Below are 17972 nucleotides of genomic sequence, written 5' to 3' on the forward strand. Positions count from 1 at the left end.
CATGAGGGTGAATAAATGATGCATTTTAGTATTATTAATATAGATATTAGGGTCACATTTTAGAATAAGGTCCAATTCTCACTGTTAACTAACTATTAACTATGACTTTTCCCCTCAATAAACTCCTAATTTACTGCTTATTAATAGTTAGTAAGGTAGTTGTTATGTTTAGGTATTGGGTAGGATTAAGGGATGTAGAATATGGTCATGCAGAATAAGGCATTAATATGTGTTTTATAAGTATTAATAAACAGCCTAGTAATATGCATGCTAATAAGCAACTACTGTAGTTAATAGTGAGAACTGGACCCTAAACTAAAGTGTTACAGATATTAGATATTATTAATATTAATTATCAATCGTGACATTCTGTATACAAATATAGGTTACATCAGGAGGGTACTGACCACCGTGTTTGGGTTTATGTTGCTTTAAAGATTGGCAGTAAATTATTAAACCAAGTAAATCATTGTATAGATATAACCATTTAGCTTTAGAAGACAATATTTGTGTTTTGCCCACAGCGAGGCTGACTTAGTTCACATAGGAAGTGTGGTTGTATTCCATCCGCACGACTTTTTAATTATTTGACTACATATATGCAGACAGATGTCTTTAGCCAATACGTTTTACTGCTTTTTAGTGTCCCGTGCCATGTTTTTAAGACAGTGTCAAGTTAAAAAAAAAAGTTTAACTTCAAAAACATGTCTCAAGATCATTTTTATTCCGTTGGGACTGCGCTGTCTGTGACCTTGTGAAAACCTTGCTCAAATGGAAGGAAAACTCCTTGTTGGGGAATTACAATTAAAAATATTAATTTTATTCATGTGCATTTTTTTTTTAAGTAATTAACTGCACTGAATTAACATTAAATTGGCAGCCCAAGCACAGACATGAGATGCCATGCAGGAAAACCCCTCAATATCAGGAGATCATTGCGTTTTCCTGAGGACATTACACGAGTTAACTGAAATAACGAATCAGGTCGTGGAAATGCTGATAATCAGTCTAATCCTGGCTGTCCCAGTAAGCCAGTTAATAGCTTAGACCGTGCCCGCCACTTTATAGCGTTCCCTCAGGACCTAGGAACCTGTGTAGACCCTGTCCTGCTATCATCTGGCGCTGGCCATTCTGCTAGACAGAAACAGGAAGAGAGAGAATGAGAGAGAGAGAGAACGCTCCGTCACAGCTGCCAACTGTGTTTACAGCTGCACGGCATCAAACATTCATCAGATGCCATCTTTACAGTCTGTGATGTGAAGCAATCAGCATTTCACAGCCTGTCAAATGATGTCGAAACCGCTTGCTACCTGGCAGTGTCAAAAAGGGAAAAAAAAAAAAATCTTAAACACACTCACGCACACAAACACACGTGCAGGTTTTCCTTTCTAGTCCAGACTACTGACAGATGAAGCAAGCTCATATGTTAAAATATTAATTCTACTTAAATACTTAAAAGACTCTAATGACAGCAAAGCTCCAAATCAGCTTTCAAGTGTAAATAATCTCTTTTTTTCCTCACCCTTCGATCCCTTTCATCTTTATTGAAAATGCTTGAAACTACAGAGTTCAGAAGCAGCAAATTTGGCCAGTTAATGCCTGGCTGGGTAATGCTCATTTAGCCTGTGGTGGAAACTTTTTGGAGTCTGTTTGCTCTGTGTAATGCGCTGTAAGAAATTACTTTGCTTAATGCTTACCATCAGAATTGTCATCGGCCTGCTCTCCACTAATACCTGTGTGTGCATGCATGTTTCGACAGTGCTGTAGCTCCATCTACAGGCCAAAGTGAGACATGCAGCAGAGAACTCTGTGTGACCCCTCTGCGGTCTCCACTGATGTATGCCACATTTATCTTTCTCAGTAAGTGCAAGCCACATCTAAAAAGTGATATTTTATAAAGATTGTATCTGACACGGCCCGCCTTCTTGGACTTACTGTACTTGTCGGACTTTAGTGCTGTTTCTAGGCTCATTACTGTTGCATAAACAAGCAATAAAAAATATTCAAGTATGTAAGCGGTCTGTCTGGTTAGGAGAGCACGGCTGCATGCTTTTGGGAGATATATTTTTTTCTCAAATGCATATGCAGATGCTCCTAATGAGACTGGTAGTGTTTAAAAACAGTGCCTTGGGTGGACAAGCATGAAAAATTCAAAGGAACACTTACAGTGGGATTTACGCAATAGGAATCAGAGTAGCCACTTTTTTTACTTGTTTTAAAACAAACCTAAAAAAAAAAATATATATATATATATATACTGTATATACACCCCTTAATGTCATGAAATATATATATAAATATTAATTTAAAATTGTAATAATTATTATAATTATTATTTCTATTATTATGTATTTATTACTGTGTAATATATATATATATATATATATATATTAGTGCTGTCAAACAATTAATCACGATTAAATATGTATATATATGTATATACGTTTAAATATGTATATAAATAATATGATGTATATATAAATACACACAAGAGCATGTATATATTTAACAAAAATATATTTATATAAAAAAAATTATATATATATATATACGTATAAATGTACATGTACTGTAACTGTAATAATGAATGAAATTTTCAAGGTGTACAAAAGCTAAACTTTACTTTAAGGTGTCCTTGTTATAGTGTAATTACACAAGGATTTAAGTATATAAGGACTGAGTAATATTAATGAATAGCATAGGGTTAAGTTTGGGATTAGGGTTTGGTTTAGGGTTAGTTGCTTGTAATTATGCATAATTTAAGTAACGTGTAATAAGGCACTGTAAAATAAAATTTTACCAAATTTATTATCTTAAATCATGATATATTTATCTTAATCATGATATCAAGTATCATGTTTAAGCGTGTTTAAACAAGACAGAAATACTTATGAAGTAAGTTATTTTTGCAGTGAGTTTTGCGTTTCCACTTGCTGTTGCACGCTACGTGATTTTGAACATCCCAAGCCATTCAAAGTTATGTCGAATCACTCAACTAGGGACTTTACAGGTGCACTTATGTTAAACTTAACTTCCCTCCTTCAGAGGTCCAATCAGAGTTTCTTTGCATAACAAAGAATAAACTATTGTACAATATAGAAAAGTTTTGTGCATTTTTCCTATATATATATATATATATATAATATATACACATGCACAAAGCAGAGGCTATTCAAACTAAAACACATGCACCCACACACATATTTCCCACTCTCCACAGATGAAAGCTGTGTTTTGCGAGAGGGAGCGTGTATATGCGCTCTGCTGTGCGCAGGTCGGGGTGGTGACCTCTGGGATTTCCAGCACTGGGGTGGGAGTGTGTTCCGGGAACAGGCGCTGCCTGTGCAACCTACAGACCTGGACAAAGAAACCGCAGCACCACAAATGCATTATAAGTTGCGTAAAGTGTAAAAGCTACAGGACAGAGACTCCACTGACTCTATGAATAATGTATTGTAATGTATTTTAAATATATGTTTGTAAAGTAAATAGTATCCTCTCTCCACTGGCTACTTTGTGTACTACATTCCAAGTATACATGCCTACGTTATAAATTAAATGGCTGACATGACTACGATGACATGGATTGGATGAGAAAACGTAGAGTAAAGCACGGTCTCCTCTAATTATGCTCTTCTTAGAGGCAAGCATCTGTCAATGTCTGACTCTGTTACCTTATTACCACAGCCTACAGATATACATACACCCATAGAGCGAGAGAAAGACAGATATGTGTTCGTTAACCCTTGAGGGTTACACGCTGTTTTATAGACGTCGCGCAACATGTATGGTAATTAAACATTGTGGGAGAGTACAAAAAAGCCGTTAAAAAAACTCATAGTTGAGATTCACCCCTCCGGCCTGTTGTTTCTAAAGCCTAGGCGATTTACACAGGTGCCCTATTTTCATCTTTCCTGTCATTTCCATAGCTCAGCATCACCTGCGCAGCTTTGAACGCAGTGGTGCGGAAACAGGCCACATGCTAGTGGGGAAGAGATGATATTCTTTCTGTTCTCAACCCCACGTGTGCAGACAAAGATAGAGCGGGCAACAGGACGTCCCACGCCTCTCCCCAGCCTGACACCCCGTCTCCTCAGGTGGATGGGCACACACACCTCCAACGACTCCCCTTCAGGGGGCACTGCTCATTCCAGGAGCGAGGCGCAGTGGCATGGGAGACTGCACATTATATTACAGCTTCAAGAAAGCCTCTAAAAATAACTGCTTGTGTGTTATAGCATGGATTAAAATGCCTCCAACTTGGCTACAATAAAACACAGATCTGCTCACTGGAACATACATTGGAAGAGCTTAATTATTAAAGTTTGTCGCTGATGCCGATACCATAAACAAGCGTTCAAAAGTTTGGGGTTAGTATGATTAGTATGATAGTATGATTTTTTAAATGAAATTAATACTTCTATTCAGCAAGTACACATTAACCTGATCAAAAGTGACAGTAAAGACATGCATGTTGCAAAATATTTCTATGTTGTTCTTTTGAACTTTCTATTCGAAGATTCCTGAAAAAAACTGCACAATTTCCATAAAAAATATTAAGCAGCACAACTGTTTTCAACATTGATAATAATAAGAAATGTTTCTTGAGCACCAAATCAGCATATTAGACTGATTTCTGAAGGATCATGTGACACTGAAGACTGGAGTAATGATGCTGAAAATTCAGCTTTGTGAACACAGAAATAAATTTCTATTTGAATATATTTTAAAATGTAAACAGTTATTTTAAATTGTAATATTATTTCATGATATTACTGTTTTTACTGTGGAGGAAAGCAAATCTGATTCTACTTCACCACACTTTTTTGAACTTTTTGCCATTGTTCCATTGACAGGAAATGATTCAAACGTGAATATGTTACGGTTAGTAGGGAAAAGACAGTAATATTTTTTCGCAAGTGTTTTATAAAAGGGATAGTTCACCCAAAAATGAAAATTCTGTCATTTACTCACCCTTATGTTGTTCCAAACCTGTAAGAGTTTCTTTCTTCTGTTGAAATAAAAAGATGTTATTTTGAAGAATGTTGGTAACCAGACAGTTGACAGCAGACATTGACTTCCAGAGTAGGAAAAAAAAAATTCTATGGAAAGCCGCGTTTCCACCGAAATTACCCAGAACATTTTGTCCCAGGAACTTTTTTTCCCCCAGACCTATTGCTAGCTGCGTTTCCATAGCGGTCTAAAGTACCGTGAAGATAGTCCGGTGATGTAGGACTGCGCGCGACTTTCCAGTTCCCGCTGGATTTCGTACTCTGCATATTATAAGCTTAATAAAGTCTGAACCTCGTCGTCAGTCCATCGGTCGTATTTTTTAAACTCCATTGTTGATTTGAATATCAAACAACTCTTATTGCACGCACCGCAACAGACTGTTGGTTAAAATAAAATGCTGCGTGGAGTCAACCAATCAAAATGTTTGTACTTTCAGAGGGGGAATTTTTTACCCAGAACTTCATTTAGACCCTGGTTCCTGTGGTCGAAACACACCGAGTACCACCCCAAAGTCCCTAGTTCCTGGGGAAAGTTCTTGTGGTGGAAACATGGCTGAAGTCAATGGCTACCGTCAACTGTCTGTTTAACAACATTTTTCAAAATATCTTCTTGTGTTCAGCAGAAGAAAGAAACTCATACAGGTTTGGAGCAACATTTTCATTTTTGGGTGAAATATCCCTTTAGCAAAATACACAAAACGGGAAAACAAATGACAGTAATCCAAACAAGAAACCATAAATCCAAGCAGAAAGACGAGAATAAACCAACGGGAAATGCAACAGCTTTACATCAGAGATGTAAAGAGACAATGACCAACAATGTAAGACTGAAACATGGGCATAAACACACTGGGTAACAAGAGGCTAACAAGGCACAGGTGTGTGTAATGAATTACTATGGCAAGGGTAACTAAGGAAACAAAGGCAAACAGGAACTAAACCACAGGAAATGAAACCAGAAACAACAGAATATCAAAATAAGAGTCCTTGAACATAAAACACACGGGAAACCGAATTGAGAGGCTCAATGAGTCTTGAGAACACATTTTAACCCCTCAGTCATGACGCTAAACACGTCACAACAATTACGGTAAAACCCACTTCCTTTTTTTTTTTTTTTCTCGAAAATTCTAAGAAAAGCAATAAAAAAAATGTTGTATTGTGGATTAGGTTGTGGTGGGTGTTCAATAACAGTCATTTATTTAAAAAATCAACAGATAAAAAAAGAAAGCATTGATCCACAACACTTTATATTTGCACCCTGACAGGCCAGGGCCAAATGAGCACGGTCTGTTTTCCGTCTTGTGAAAAGTTGCTATTAAGGAGCAGAGCGTTTTCTTCAAAGAGGGATTTTACAGATGCGTTCACTGACCTCAGGTTACTAAAAGGGCCACAGAGTTGAAATCTTGTAAACAGTGGTATGAAGTCTTACCAGGAAGGCTATAATACTCCTCTGCGTGCTCTCCCAGTGGAAGCAGCTTTTAATATACTGCAGCGTATAGAGAATGGCCAGGCTGATCTTCCTCACTCGATAGATATTACGTGCTAAAAGCTAATGGGGACAAAGCAGTAGTTAGCAAGATGTGCCTGAGGACGTAATGCTCACAACATGACATTCACTCAGGTGTAAAGAGGCTTTTAAACTGAAGGTTCATTGGTGATAAATATTAATAAGTCAAGTCATCTTTGGTGTCTAAAGAGCTTTAGGCGGTGCTTGAGGAAAAAACTGAACATAATGAGTCTCTAAAGGTGCCAACAACAAAGCTAATATTAAGAGAAAGTGAAAAATACGGTGCTGTAATAGTTGTTGATGAAGATCACCTTTTTGTCAAACTTCGGGTTCTCCTCTGCAAACTTTGTTTCTTTTGGCTGGAAGGTTTTGAATCCTGCTTTGATCTGGGAAAGTAGAAGAAAAACAAAAGATTATACTTTAACTTATGCCACATAATGACTTGATGTCTGATATCATTCATATAATTCATAAATAGTCATATTTATTTTATATGATGCACTTACAGGGTTGTAGAGGACATTCAGCTCCATAGTGATGCTTCCTTTGGTCGCCCTTGATAAATTATTATTCTTTAGCATTCTGGTTATTTGTTGGCCATTAGAAATCTTAAGACAAAGTAAAGGTACTGTAGTTTAATATTGGCGCAATGATAAAAACTGCAACATTTATTATAAAAACTACTTCTTTGTGTGGTACTTACAGTCAGCAAAGGAATGGCAACTTTTCCCAGGAAGTCTGGAGCTTTGTCCCCATCATCATGATGGACTGTCAGCACCAGAACGTCATGGATGTCCTTAATGGGGCTGAGGACAAGTCAAAATCAATGTGACATCAATACCATGATCATGCATGATACACTGAGACATCTACTACATCAGTTTAACTTACAATGTTAGGGCTGTTCCCCATTCAGGATTCAGGGTTTTGAATATTGTGTGAGTTTGCAGTTTGCTATTACCAAGCTCAATGGTACAAAAAGGATCACTTTTACCTGGCGGAGTTAAAATATTTTGACATTATTATGACTGAATAAACATTTATAATAAGGAATACTTTATGTAATAACTGTACAATATCCCTTACATACAGTATGACACTATATTTAATACAGACAAGTACCACTTATATCTGCTGATGAAAGATCTGTGGCTTTTATTAACTTGATTTGAAGATAGCCAACATCCTTCAAGTCCCCCAGAAAGTTCATCGGTCTCTGTAAATACAAATGACCTTTTATATTAAAAAATTAAAAACCATGTAATCATATAATTTTACAAATATTTATAAGCAATACAAATTACAAATAACTTAAATGGAAATTTAAAACTAAAATAACAATGTAATACTCACATAATGCTCCTTCCTCTTCTCAAAGGTCTTGGGGTCATCTAATGGAGCCGATTGGATGTCTGAGATGGAAGCACCAGAACACGGGGTCAGTGTAACCAAAAACACCAGTCGACCTTTGTTTTGATCCAGCGAATGAGTATGTAACTGCCTCTGATTGACAGGAAGTCTGGTCAGGTCAATATCCAGTCTGAGAAGAGCAGAACCTATTAGTATGTCAATGGATAAGCATATGTAGTGGTTTTCAACGAGCACAACTTCTGAGTTGTGGCCAGCAGATCACTGCAATAGGAGAGAGTGGGGTAAGATGTGTCAGTGAGTAAGCTGTGTTGTGATGGAAAGCATTGTGTCCAAATGAATTACTATTGTGAAATTTAAAGGATTAGTTCACTTCAGGGGTCCGTTCTTCGTACCTCGCTAAATACATCTGAGATGATTTGACAGATGCTGGATCTTCTAATCGTGATAACTGATCTCTGGCTAATTTGGTTCTTCAAACGAATTTGTGGAATGGATTAAAATATCAGGATTAAGTTGACTGAGATTACTGCGCGTTCTCATGTTCCTTGAAAAGGGCAGATGTATCGATACTCGAAACCACGATCAGCAATGCAGCGATTGGCTGGCGGCAAGACAGCAACGTAATGACATCATATAATTAGAAAAGACACCTGACGAAAAAATTGACGAATTTCTGGGCCTTTATAATGAAACAGCCAAGCGAACAAAATTACATTACAACATCAATGTTATAATAGATAAATGAAATGTGCACTGTTTTATTTTTTTACATGATTCCCAATTATTTAGATTAATTTGTACAGTCGTACATTTTTATTTCAATGTTGTAATTCGCAATTCATTTAATTTTATCTTTGAAGCAGATTTGTTACGTGACAGCATTCATTAAAGTTTTAATTAAAAATTAATTAAAGTCAAGATCAAGTTATCTGCATCTCCTGCGCTGTATCAAGCCACTCCCATAATAGCTGTCACCATTCAAATTAATGCACGGCTCAGAATAACTGTACAAGCATATGTGTAAGACTCCAATACAATAAAGCAATTATTCCATCACAAATAAATCATCACAAGTAAAACTGGCTGTGCCTATAGTTTTAATTTGTAAATTATTATCATTTTAAATGATTGTCCCTGGATAAGTAGAGTACTCCTGAAATAAATTAGCAGTGACTGGGACAGATTTTAAGTATCAATTCCACTTAAAAAGATGCAATCTAATCCTGGTTGCATGAAATAAGCCTGCTCACAAGCAAGTCCAGGATGAGCGCTGAAGAACCGAACAATCCAAGATCCTGCCAAATCGCCATCAGTCAAATCCAGCTAACCGAGTTAGCGAAGTACGAAGAACGGGCCCCAGAATTCAAATTACTTGATAATTTACTCACCCCCATGTCATCCAAGACTTTTTTAACCACAAATGCTCGTGTTTTTAACCACACTGCTCTGCGATGCACCACGTATTACGTAATCACATTGGAAAGGTCATGTGTGACGTAGGCGGAAGTACCGAGCAAGAGTTTACAAAGCGAACATGCAAAAACTAAGTCAAACAGCCTTTTTTGCCCTACCGCGGTACTTCCGCCTCCTCAGGAGTGACCTTTTCAACGTGATTACGTAATGTGTGGCACATTGCAGAGCAGTGCAAGATGAGCATTTGTGGTTAAAAAGTATATAATTTTTTTTACAAAAAGATAAGACCCTTATTCCTCGTCTGGGATCGTGTAGAGCCCTTTGAAGCTGCACTGAAACTGCAATTTGGACCTTCAACCCGTTGGTAACTGTTGAAGTCCACTATATGGAGAAAAATCCTGGAATGTTTTCCTCAAAAACCTTAAATTCTTTTTGACTAATCTTCTATTCCCCAATGATTTCCCCTTCTAAAATTCCACTTCTATTTCAACATTCCTCTTAAGATGTTCCAGCCTACTCCTCAACTTGTGTCACTGGACAGCTTTTATTTGAGATGTCATATTCATATGGTTCTATGCTATAGGCATATTCTTCAAATTTTGACAGCAGATGTCCCGAAATTTTAGTACCTCTATCCTTGTTCTCATTGATTAGTGGACAAACTGAAGCAAAAAGTGGCACAGCTTACCCCACTCTTCCCTCCTTTTTCTAACTTTTAAAACTTTTAAAACAGTGTCGCTCCAGCAAACTTACACTCCCCAGCACTCCTCTGACTTCCTGCCCCTCTTGCAACAAACCTCCACTATGAGATTCTCCTGCACATCCTGGAAATGGTTAAAGTCGAAAGACTCTCTCCACTGCGGGTTTGCCTTAATACACAGATTCTGAGACAGAAAGATAGACAAGCAGGAAAGAGAGAGAGAGGAAGTTGTGTCAATTTTAAGGGACTCTCAAAACAGAGACAGCTAACATGACAGGTGTATTAAGCCTTATTCAGTAAGACTTCAATGAGACATGTGGTGGAGGAGGAGCGGCCGTCTTTAGGAGAACACATCCTCTCTTCTCGCTGGGATTATAAACTCTGACAGCATCCAATTAGAACTAGTTTTGTTCAACAAGCAAACATGCCCAAACAGAGCCAGGGGGCTCTAGAAAAAAGATGACATGAGAATACAAGACTAGCTAGTTGGAACTATTGAGGGGGGAGGTAGATGAGCAAGGTATTCTGGGTATGCAAATGAGCCGAACAAGACGCTGTAACAGAAGCATCAGGAGAGACGCCCTGCCAGACACGGCCGATCTAATGAGAAGCCTCCTCTGTCACCAGAGCAGTGAAGCCTGGGAGAAGCGATCCGAAAGAGGGGGAGGAAGGTGTGTAAAGCGGACGGGAATATCTAAAGCGAGGTATGTGAACTACTAAGAAAGTATGGGAGGAGGAAGAGGGGGAGGGAAGGGTTTAATGAGGTATTGAGAGGAAAAGAGGATAGAGGTTTAGAAACAAAGAAAGAGATGAGGCAAACTGCGATGATGTAATGAACACAGGAAGAAGAGAAAGCAAGAGAAGCAAAAAGATGATCTCACCTTGCTCCTGACCCTCTGGTCTCCCAATCTGAAGCGTACGTAGACGTCTCCCTGACCGCTGTCGGGCATTTCCTGGCCTTCCACCAGGGTGACGGTATAAACTCCAGTCCAAACCTGACTCTTCTGTGCAGTCATGAGTCGCATAACCTGCGCCTGGCTTATCGGCTGACCCTGAAACAGTCAACATATACTATCAGTCATTTGCTGTTTGGGCCAATGTTGCTCTCTCAGCTCATCTTGTTGATCATAAACATGTTTTTTATGCTTTGCAAACTTTAACATTCAGATGTTGGTGTATTTTTTCATTGTTGCTACAAATTCTGCTGATTTAAATATGTTACCAAGGTAACATATTATACTTGGCTCACATAGATGAGGTTTTGACGAAATTGCGAAAAAGACTTGTGATAGCCTTGGAACCAGGTTCTAACTGAAGACATGTTTGTACTGTAAATAAATGTTTTGCAGCATACACCATCATTTTACAGAAATAGTGTGGTTATTATCAATTTATAATTCAATATATATATATATATATATATATATATATCAGTCATAAGTCGCACGGGTATATTTGTAGCAATAGCCAACAATACACAGTATGGGTCAAAATTATCGATTTTTCTTTTATGCCAAAAATCATTAGGATATTAAGTAAAGATCATGTTCCATGAAGATATTTTGTAAATTTCCTACTGTAAATATAACAAAAAATTTTTTTGCCTCTTTAAAGGCGATTTTCTCAATATTTTGATTTTTTTGCACCCTCAGATTCCAGATTTATCTTGGCTAAATATTATCCTATCCTAACAAACCATACATCAATGGAAAGATTATTTATTCAGCTTTCAGATGATGGATAAATCTCAATTTAAAAAATTTGACCCTTATGACTGGTTTTGTGGTCCAGGGTCATATATATATATATATATATATATATATATATATATTTAAATTATATATAAATATAAGCGATATATGCATGCAAATATTTCTTAAATATATACATGTATGTGTGTGTATTTATATATACATAATAATTATACACAGTACATACATATATTATGTAAACACAAATGTTTATTTTGGATATGATTAATTGCGATCAATCATTTGACAGCCTTAAAATATATATATATATATATATATATATATATATAGAGGCTGTATATATATGTTTTGATAGAAAGTTGTGCTGCTTATTATTTTGTTTTATTTTACATTTTTAAAATTCTTAAAACATAAAATACTTTGATGAATTAAAAAAAATATTATAAATGTCTTTACTGTCACATTTGATCAATTTAGTGTGTCCTTGCTGAATAAAAGTATTAATTTCTGAAAATAAATAAATAAATAAATAAATTAGGTAGTAAAAGCAAAGGGACAAATAAAACTTTGAAGCTAAAGTCTTCTCCTTCTGAGTTATAACCTACTGTAAATAAATCAAATGCATGCATATATAGTAGAATATGGCATGTTAAAGTAAAAGAAAATTCTGTTTCTGTTTTTATAACAAAATATATTACGAAATAAAAACTTTCTAAAAACTACTAGTTGAAATGTGCAGGTGATCCCGGCACCTCGGAGAGAGAAAACAGGTCCATCAACAAGACTGCAGATGGATAAGTACACAGTACAGAGATGACTTGCGGGTTGATAACCCTGCACTTTCAAAAAACACGGCATCAGGAAGAGGCTGGTCTGTTCTGCCAGTAATCACAGACCAGAGAGCTGTTTTCCCACCTGGCTGCTCGGAGAGTGTGACTGAGCCTTTGCTCCATTAGAATCACACACACACACACACACACACACACACACACACACACACACACACACACACACACACACACACACACACACACACACACACACACACACACACACACACACAGCATAGCAGACAAACCAGCATTAACATTTAATGTAATGGCCACATCTCCATAAACAAGCCTCTTTAAAGAGAGAGAGAGTGAGGGATAAGGGGGGTAGTTATAGAGGGAGCTGAGAGAGAAATATAATATTCATCCAAGCCAAGTCTTCCCAAGTGTTTATTTTGGACAAATTTCTGATTGGCGTGGCCAATAAAACAATTCCGCTTAAGAGTAAGTGGCCCCTAAAGAGAGGCTATTCCTGGTGCTAAAAGAGCTGGGGGATTGCCTCCATATGGTGGAGCAGCATGGGGACAAGGGGACAAGCCCAAAGCCGTACCCATTTGGCTAGAGCTTCAGTGCTGTCCGTCCACAGCTGTGATATTACATCCCAACATCTGGGTTATAGCTCACCATGCCTGGGAATGAGCCATCACACATATCCTCAGCATCTTACACTGGCATAGTGCCTCAAAGACTACACACACACACACACACACACTCCAGACACTGTCAGGAAGAAGAACCACATGCTATGTGCCAATACCGCTGCCCGTTTCCATCTCAAAGACAGTGTGGCATGGCTGTGAAGAAGGAAGTGTGATAAAGGAGGAGAGGTAAGAATTGAGAGACGTTCTGCCTGTACTGATAGGTGTCAAATAGAACTAGATCTCAGTTGTTTTGGCGGAAGACACTGCAGTGGAAACACCAACAAAACACATACTGATCTATACCTGATCACATAAACTAACACGTGTCCATTTGAGTCAGTCTCACTAAAACTGGCTTGATGTTTTAGACATTTTACTCTAAAATCAAATGAAAGAAGCAAGAAATTATATTTCGAAGATATAAGATTGTTGCATTGTGACATTTAAGCACATTTAACACCTGTCAAATTTTAGGCAAAAAAAAAAAAAAAAAAGCATTTGCATTACTCTAACGCTAATGCAAATCAGATTTTAAATTGCATAATTTTAGATCTAGTTTATAAATGTATATGTGAATTGTAACATGTATTTTAAAGTGATAGTTCTTGTATAGAATTACATTTTTGCCGATTTTAACAAAGAAAAAAATATTTTGTCCTGGCAAAATATTTTTTTGATTTAAAAACATGAGCAAAATACTTTCATTTTATTGAAAACAGGACAATTTTTGAATATATAGCTTTTGTGACAAATGACAAATTATGTATGAAACTGTATGATACAAAAATCTGATACAAAACGTACTAATTGTAATGAAAATAATGTCACAATGCAAAAAAAATCTTAATAATCCCGAAAGTAGCCTTTTTTCATAAAATATAATATAACATAAAATATAACATAAAAAGGTGAATTTTTTAAAGAAATTCCTGGGTTAGATTTCACCCCAAATTATATTTTATGAAAAAACAAAAAATCTAATTTCTTTATATATATATATATATATATATAACCCAGGAATTTATTTCACCTTTTTAAGACAAGACCTTGTCTAAAAATCTAACAAGATACTGTATCTAAACTTGTAAAAGTAGTTCTTGTCAATGTATTGATTATCCAAACAGGTTATAGCTTATATAAAATACAATTGTACAATATACTGACACGAAATTAATTTCTGTAAATAAATTCAGTATACTAAAAGTACATTCACTGCACTGGCACCCCACTCTACAGTAGCATGCGGCAGAGCTTTTGTTTGGAGAAATCTTAAATTGCAAGCTTTCACGGCCTTGAACAATAAAAGCTATTTCCTACCGCTGTGAGGTAAATAAGCTCTCATCTATGAATTGACCTGCACCAAATGCGAGACAGACAGTGTGCTTTGTTTAAATCATGGTGATACATTTACTTTGGAAATCATGGACTGGTTCAGCACATCAGACAGTCGCAGCCACAAACAAAAGTTTCTCGCTCTGTTAAAGTTCTGGAATTTTCTAACTAACTAAGTGAAAGTGAATGTAAGGTAAAGTCGAGAAACTTGCTTGAATGTTGTACATAACAGCAGTGAAGTATCTGTGGGGAAGATGGTGAGGATCTACTGCCCTCCAGTGGACAGATGTGATACAAGAATAAAGTTATTGCTGTTTGTGAAGCTTAGCACATTTAAACAAATAAATGTATGTATTCTATTCTGTATATTTTGGTCTGGTAACACAAATCCTGTGTGTGTGCTTTTCTTGAAGTAAGGTGGTCAGAATGTATCATACCTTACTGAAGCTTCCCTTTCTTTTCAGTAGCCACTTCTGAAAAATAGGTGACAAATGAACATTATGTTAAAAAGCCTCTTGACTGTTTCCACTAAAATTAGACTATTTTCAGGAGTCATACATTTCGTTTGGCAGTTTCCTCTCGGATGGACAGGCAGACATCTAGATGAATCACTCCCATATCATCCTCCTCACTGTTTACGTCCTCCAAAGGTAAAACCATTGAAACTGTTCTGCAGAGAGAAAGTTCACAAACCTTTATCTGTTTATCTATTTCGGAGAAGAAATTCTTTGATGTAAATACTGTATGAGAGAAACTTTAACAGTACAATAAATAAAATGACAAATTTTTCCTCACTTGTCCAATTCCAGCCTATAGAGGGGAAAGCTGCTTGATCCCATGAAGTCATTGGATCTCAGGTCTCGATCATATACCTGCATCAATCGGAATTGTGAGATGATTATGACAATTAGTGTCACAAATGTTCAAATAGTGTTAACCACATTTTTTTATACAATCAAACTATATAAAACTAAAACAAATAAATAAAAAACACACCACGAAATAAAAAATAGTGATTATTTTCTTTTGGTTACATTTGTTCAAAAATGTTTGGATGTATTAGCAATATTAAAAGTTCATAATTAAGCAATTATTTGCATTATGTTATGATGTAAATACATCCCAAACCTTGACATAAACAGTCTGATCGAGGTCTCTGACGGGAAAGGAAAATGATTCATTCCAGGTGGGATTCAGGTTCTTGTTCACAACTTTGCTTTTGTAGATGTTTTTGCCTTCTAATTTGAATTTGACGAATGGGTCACTTGTACCTGTAGAAAACAAACAGTTATTATCAGTATGTTACTAACATAAAAAGCGTTCAATACATGTTCATTTAAATCAATAGTAATTGATTGAGCTTTATTTGTACATTCATTTAATGACAAAACACGGTGAAACAGCGTTTCATATCATCACACTGTACAATCACACAGATACAGTCTTCCAGACATTGAATAAAACTCATTATTTAGGCGACCGTTCTTAGCGTATAGAGGCGGACATTTTGTCTCTTTCAGAGTGATGGGAGCTGGCTGATTGTGAAAGAGTAAAAATTATAGCCAGCGTGAATCTGTTAATTTAATGCCGGCTTATTAAAACCCCAGAAACCGGGAGCAAGCAGTGTTAATCTCCAAAGCCTGTTAAGAAAGTCTGTCTGCGAGAGGGGAGGGCGAGCGGTCCGTCTTTGTCTATGCTGTGGTATGCAGATTGGCTAGTAAGAAGAAGAAAAAAAAATATGAGAGAAAAAGAGTCCATCTCTTCATTTGTATGGATGGATAAAGGAGTGCTTGAGAGAACCTGCGGGGAGCCTGGAATCACATGACAAAAGCCCTGTGGGGACGGGCTGTCAGGCCTGTCAGCTCGCCTCTCCAAATGAACATCTCCAGGAGGCAGCTCCTCCCTGCCAGCCGCTGACAAGGAAACCTCCAGGCAGCTTGACAGGAGGAAGGGGGCTCAAGCAGCCAGGGGAAGAGCTCCGGCGTGACTGAAAACAGTGACGGCGGAAATTAACAGAAGGAAAATGGAGGACGGCGGAAAAGGGAGGGAGGGGACTCACGGGCCGCTTTTCTGATGTAGTGTCAGTCGGGGAGCGAGCTGGGCGTTAATTGTTAGGCAAATATAGGTGCTGGAGAAGGCACGAGAGGGGGAATGCTGTCATGTCAGACCAAGTGAGGACTCAACTAGTCATGCAAATGGCTGCAGGCCCACAGAGACATCTGAATCTTATCAATAAAGCATAACTGCATAACTATTGGTTCTTTTTTTTTTTAATTGAGTGCAGGGTTTTTAAATGTAAAATATTAAAGTCAAAGCATCAATCTAAAAACGTGTGATAATCAAAAAGTTTCAGAATAGGACACAGACTTACAAGTTTTGCAATAAAAGAAGACAAACAAGATTATGAATCTGAAAGTAAAAATATTTCAATATAAAGAAGAAGACTTTATTTCTATGGTCCACTTTAGACACTCTACTAACTATAAGTAACTTATCAACAACACATCAACTAAATTTCATTAGAGTATAAGTAGACTGTTAGGGTTCGGGATAGTAGAATAAGTTGACATGTAGTTGCAAAGTTACTTATAGTCAGTGTTGGGGGTAATGCATTACAAGTAACTTGAGTTATGTAATCAGATTACTTTTTAAAGTAACCAGACTTTCAGACTGATGGCAGAAGGTCTGGACTCTATCGCAGTTTTCATTGGGCAAAGACCGCCCAAGAGGACGTTTGACTGACATGTCACACAACTAATCACTGTTCGTTTTGTTCCGCATCACAGTTATAAACACGACGGCATTCTTCTTCTGAGGCTGAGACTACTAGTAAAGTAACGCATTACTTTTTCAATTTAGAACAAAATACCTAAGTTACTTTTTCAAATAAGTAATGCAAGTTACTTTTTAACATTTATTGACTGACAGCTCTCCTGTACGGAGCCCCGCACATGACATGCAAGAAAAAAAATTAAATCGTGCGCACGACTTACTAATTCGCTCCCTCGATTTACTAAATCGTGCGCACAATTTACTATTTCGTTTCCTCGATTTATAAATTATGCGCATGATTTAATTAAATCTAAATTGCTTTAGATTGAAATAAGAGTGTTGAACCCTCTTTTATCCTATTCTTCTTTGATCCAGTAAGGTTTGTTTGAGCTGCGCCCTCTACAGTACAGGCGTAAATATGCATTTCCTTCAGCCTGAGGCTTATTCATTTCACTTTTGGTGTGAAAGGGCCTTAACATTTGCCAAAAATAGAACTTTTTTGTTGTTGTTGTTATTAAAAAACAAACAAGCAAGTCCAGCCCAGGTGAGAAAAAGTAATGCAAAACTAATGTAAGGCATTACTTTTCATAAAAAGTAACTGTAATGCAATTAGTTACTTTTTTAGGGAGTAACGCAATATTGTAATGCATTACTTTTAAAAGTAACTTTCGCCAACACT

General features: G+C 36.9%; 1 protein-coding gene across 1 annotated transcript in view; it reads right to left on the minus strand.

The window, feature by feature from the left end:
* The window catches only part of mctp2a (multiple C2 domains, transmembrane 2a), a 53571-nt gene that overhangs the window by 24809 nt on the left and 10790 nt on the right, over positions 1-17972 (minus strand). The window contains exons 5-17 of the mRNA XM_051869707.1: positions 15650-15792; positions 15317-15393; positions 15080-15191; positions 14959-14994; positions 10888-11058; positions 10060-10190; positions 7876-8062; positions 7645-7738; positions 7414-7516; positions 7226-7328; positions 7029-7130; positions 6834-6908; positions 6445-6564 (exon numbers count right to left, since the gene is read on the minus strand). Of these exons, the coding sequence (XP_051725667.1) occupies positions 6445-6564; positions 6834-6908; positions 7029-7130; positions 7226-7328; positions 7414-7516; positions 7645-7738; positions 7876-8062; positions 10060-10190; positions 10888-11058; positions 14959-14994; positions 15080-15191; positions 15317-15393; positions 15650-15792 (1454 nt within the window). The remainder of the gene's footprint in view (positions 1-6444; positions 6565-6833; positions 6909-7028; positions 7131-7225; positions 7329-7413; positions 7517-7644; positions 7739-7875; positions 8063-10059; positions 10191-10887; positions 11059-14958; positions 14995-15079; positions 15192-15316; positions 15394-15649; positions 15793-17972) is intronic.

The sequence above is a fragment of the Ctenopharyngodon idella genome, chromosome 18, assembly GCF_019924925.1.
Source record: "Ctenopharyngodon idella isolate HZGC_01 chromosome 18, HZGC01, whole genome shotgun sequence".
NCBI lineage: Eukaryota > Metazoa > Chordata > Actinopteri > Cypriniformes > Xenocyprididae > Ctenopharyngodon > Ctenopharyngodon idella.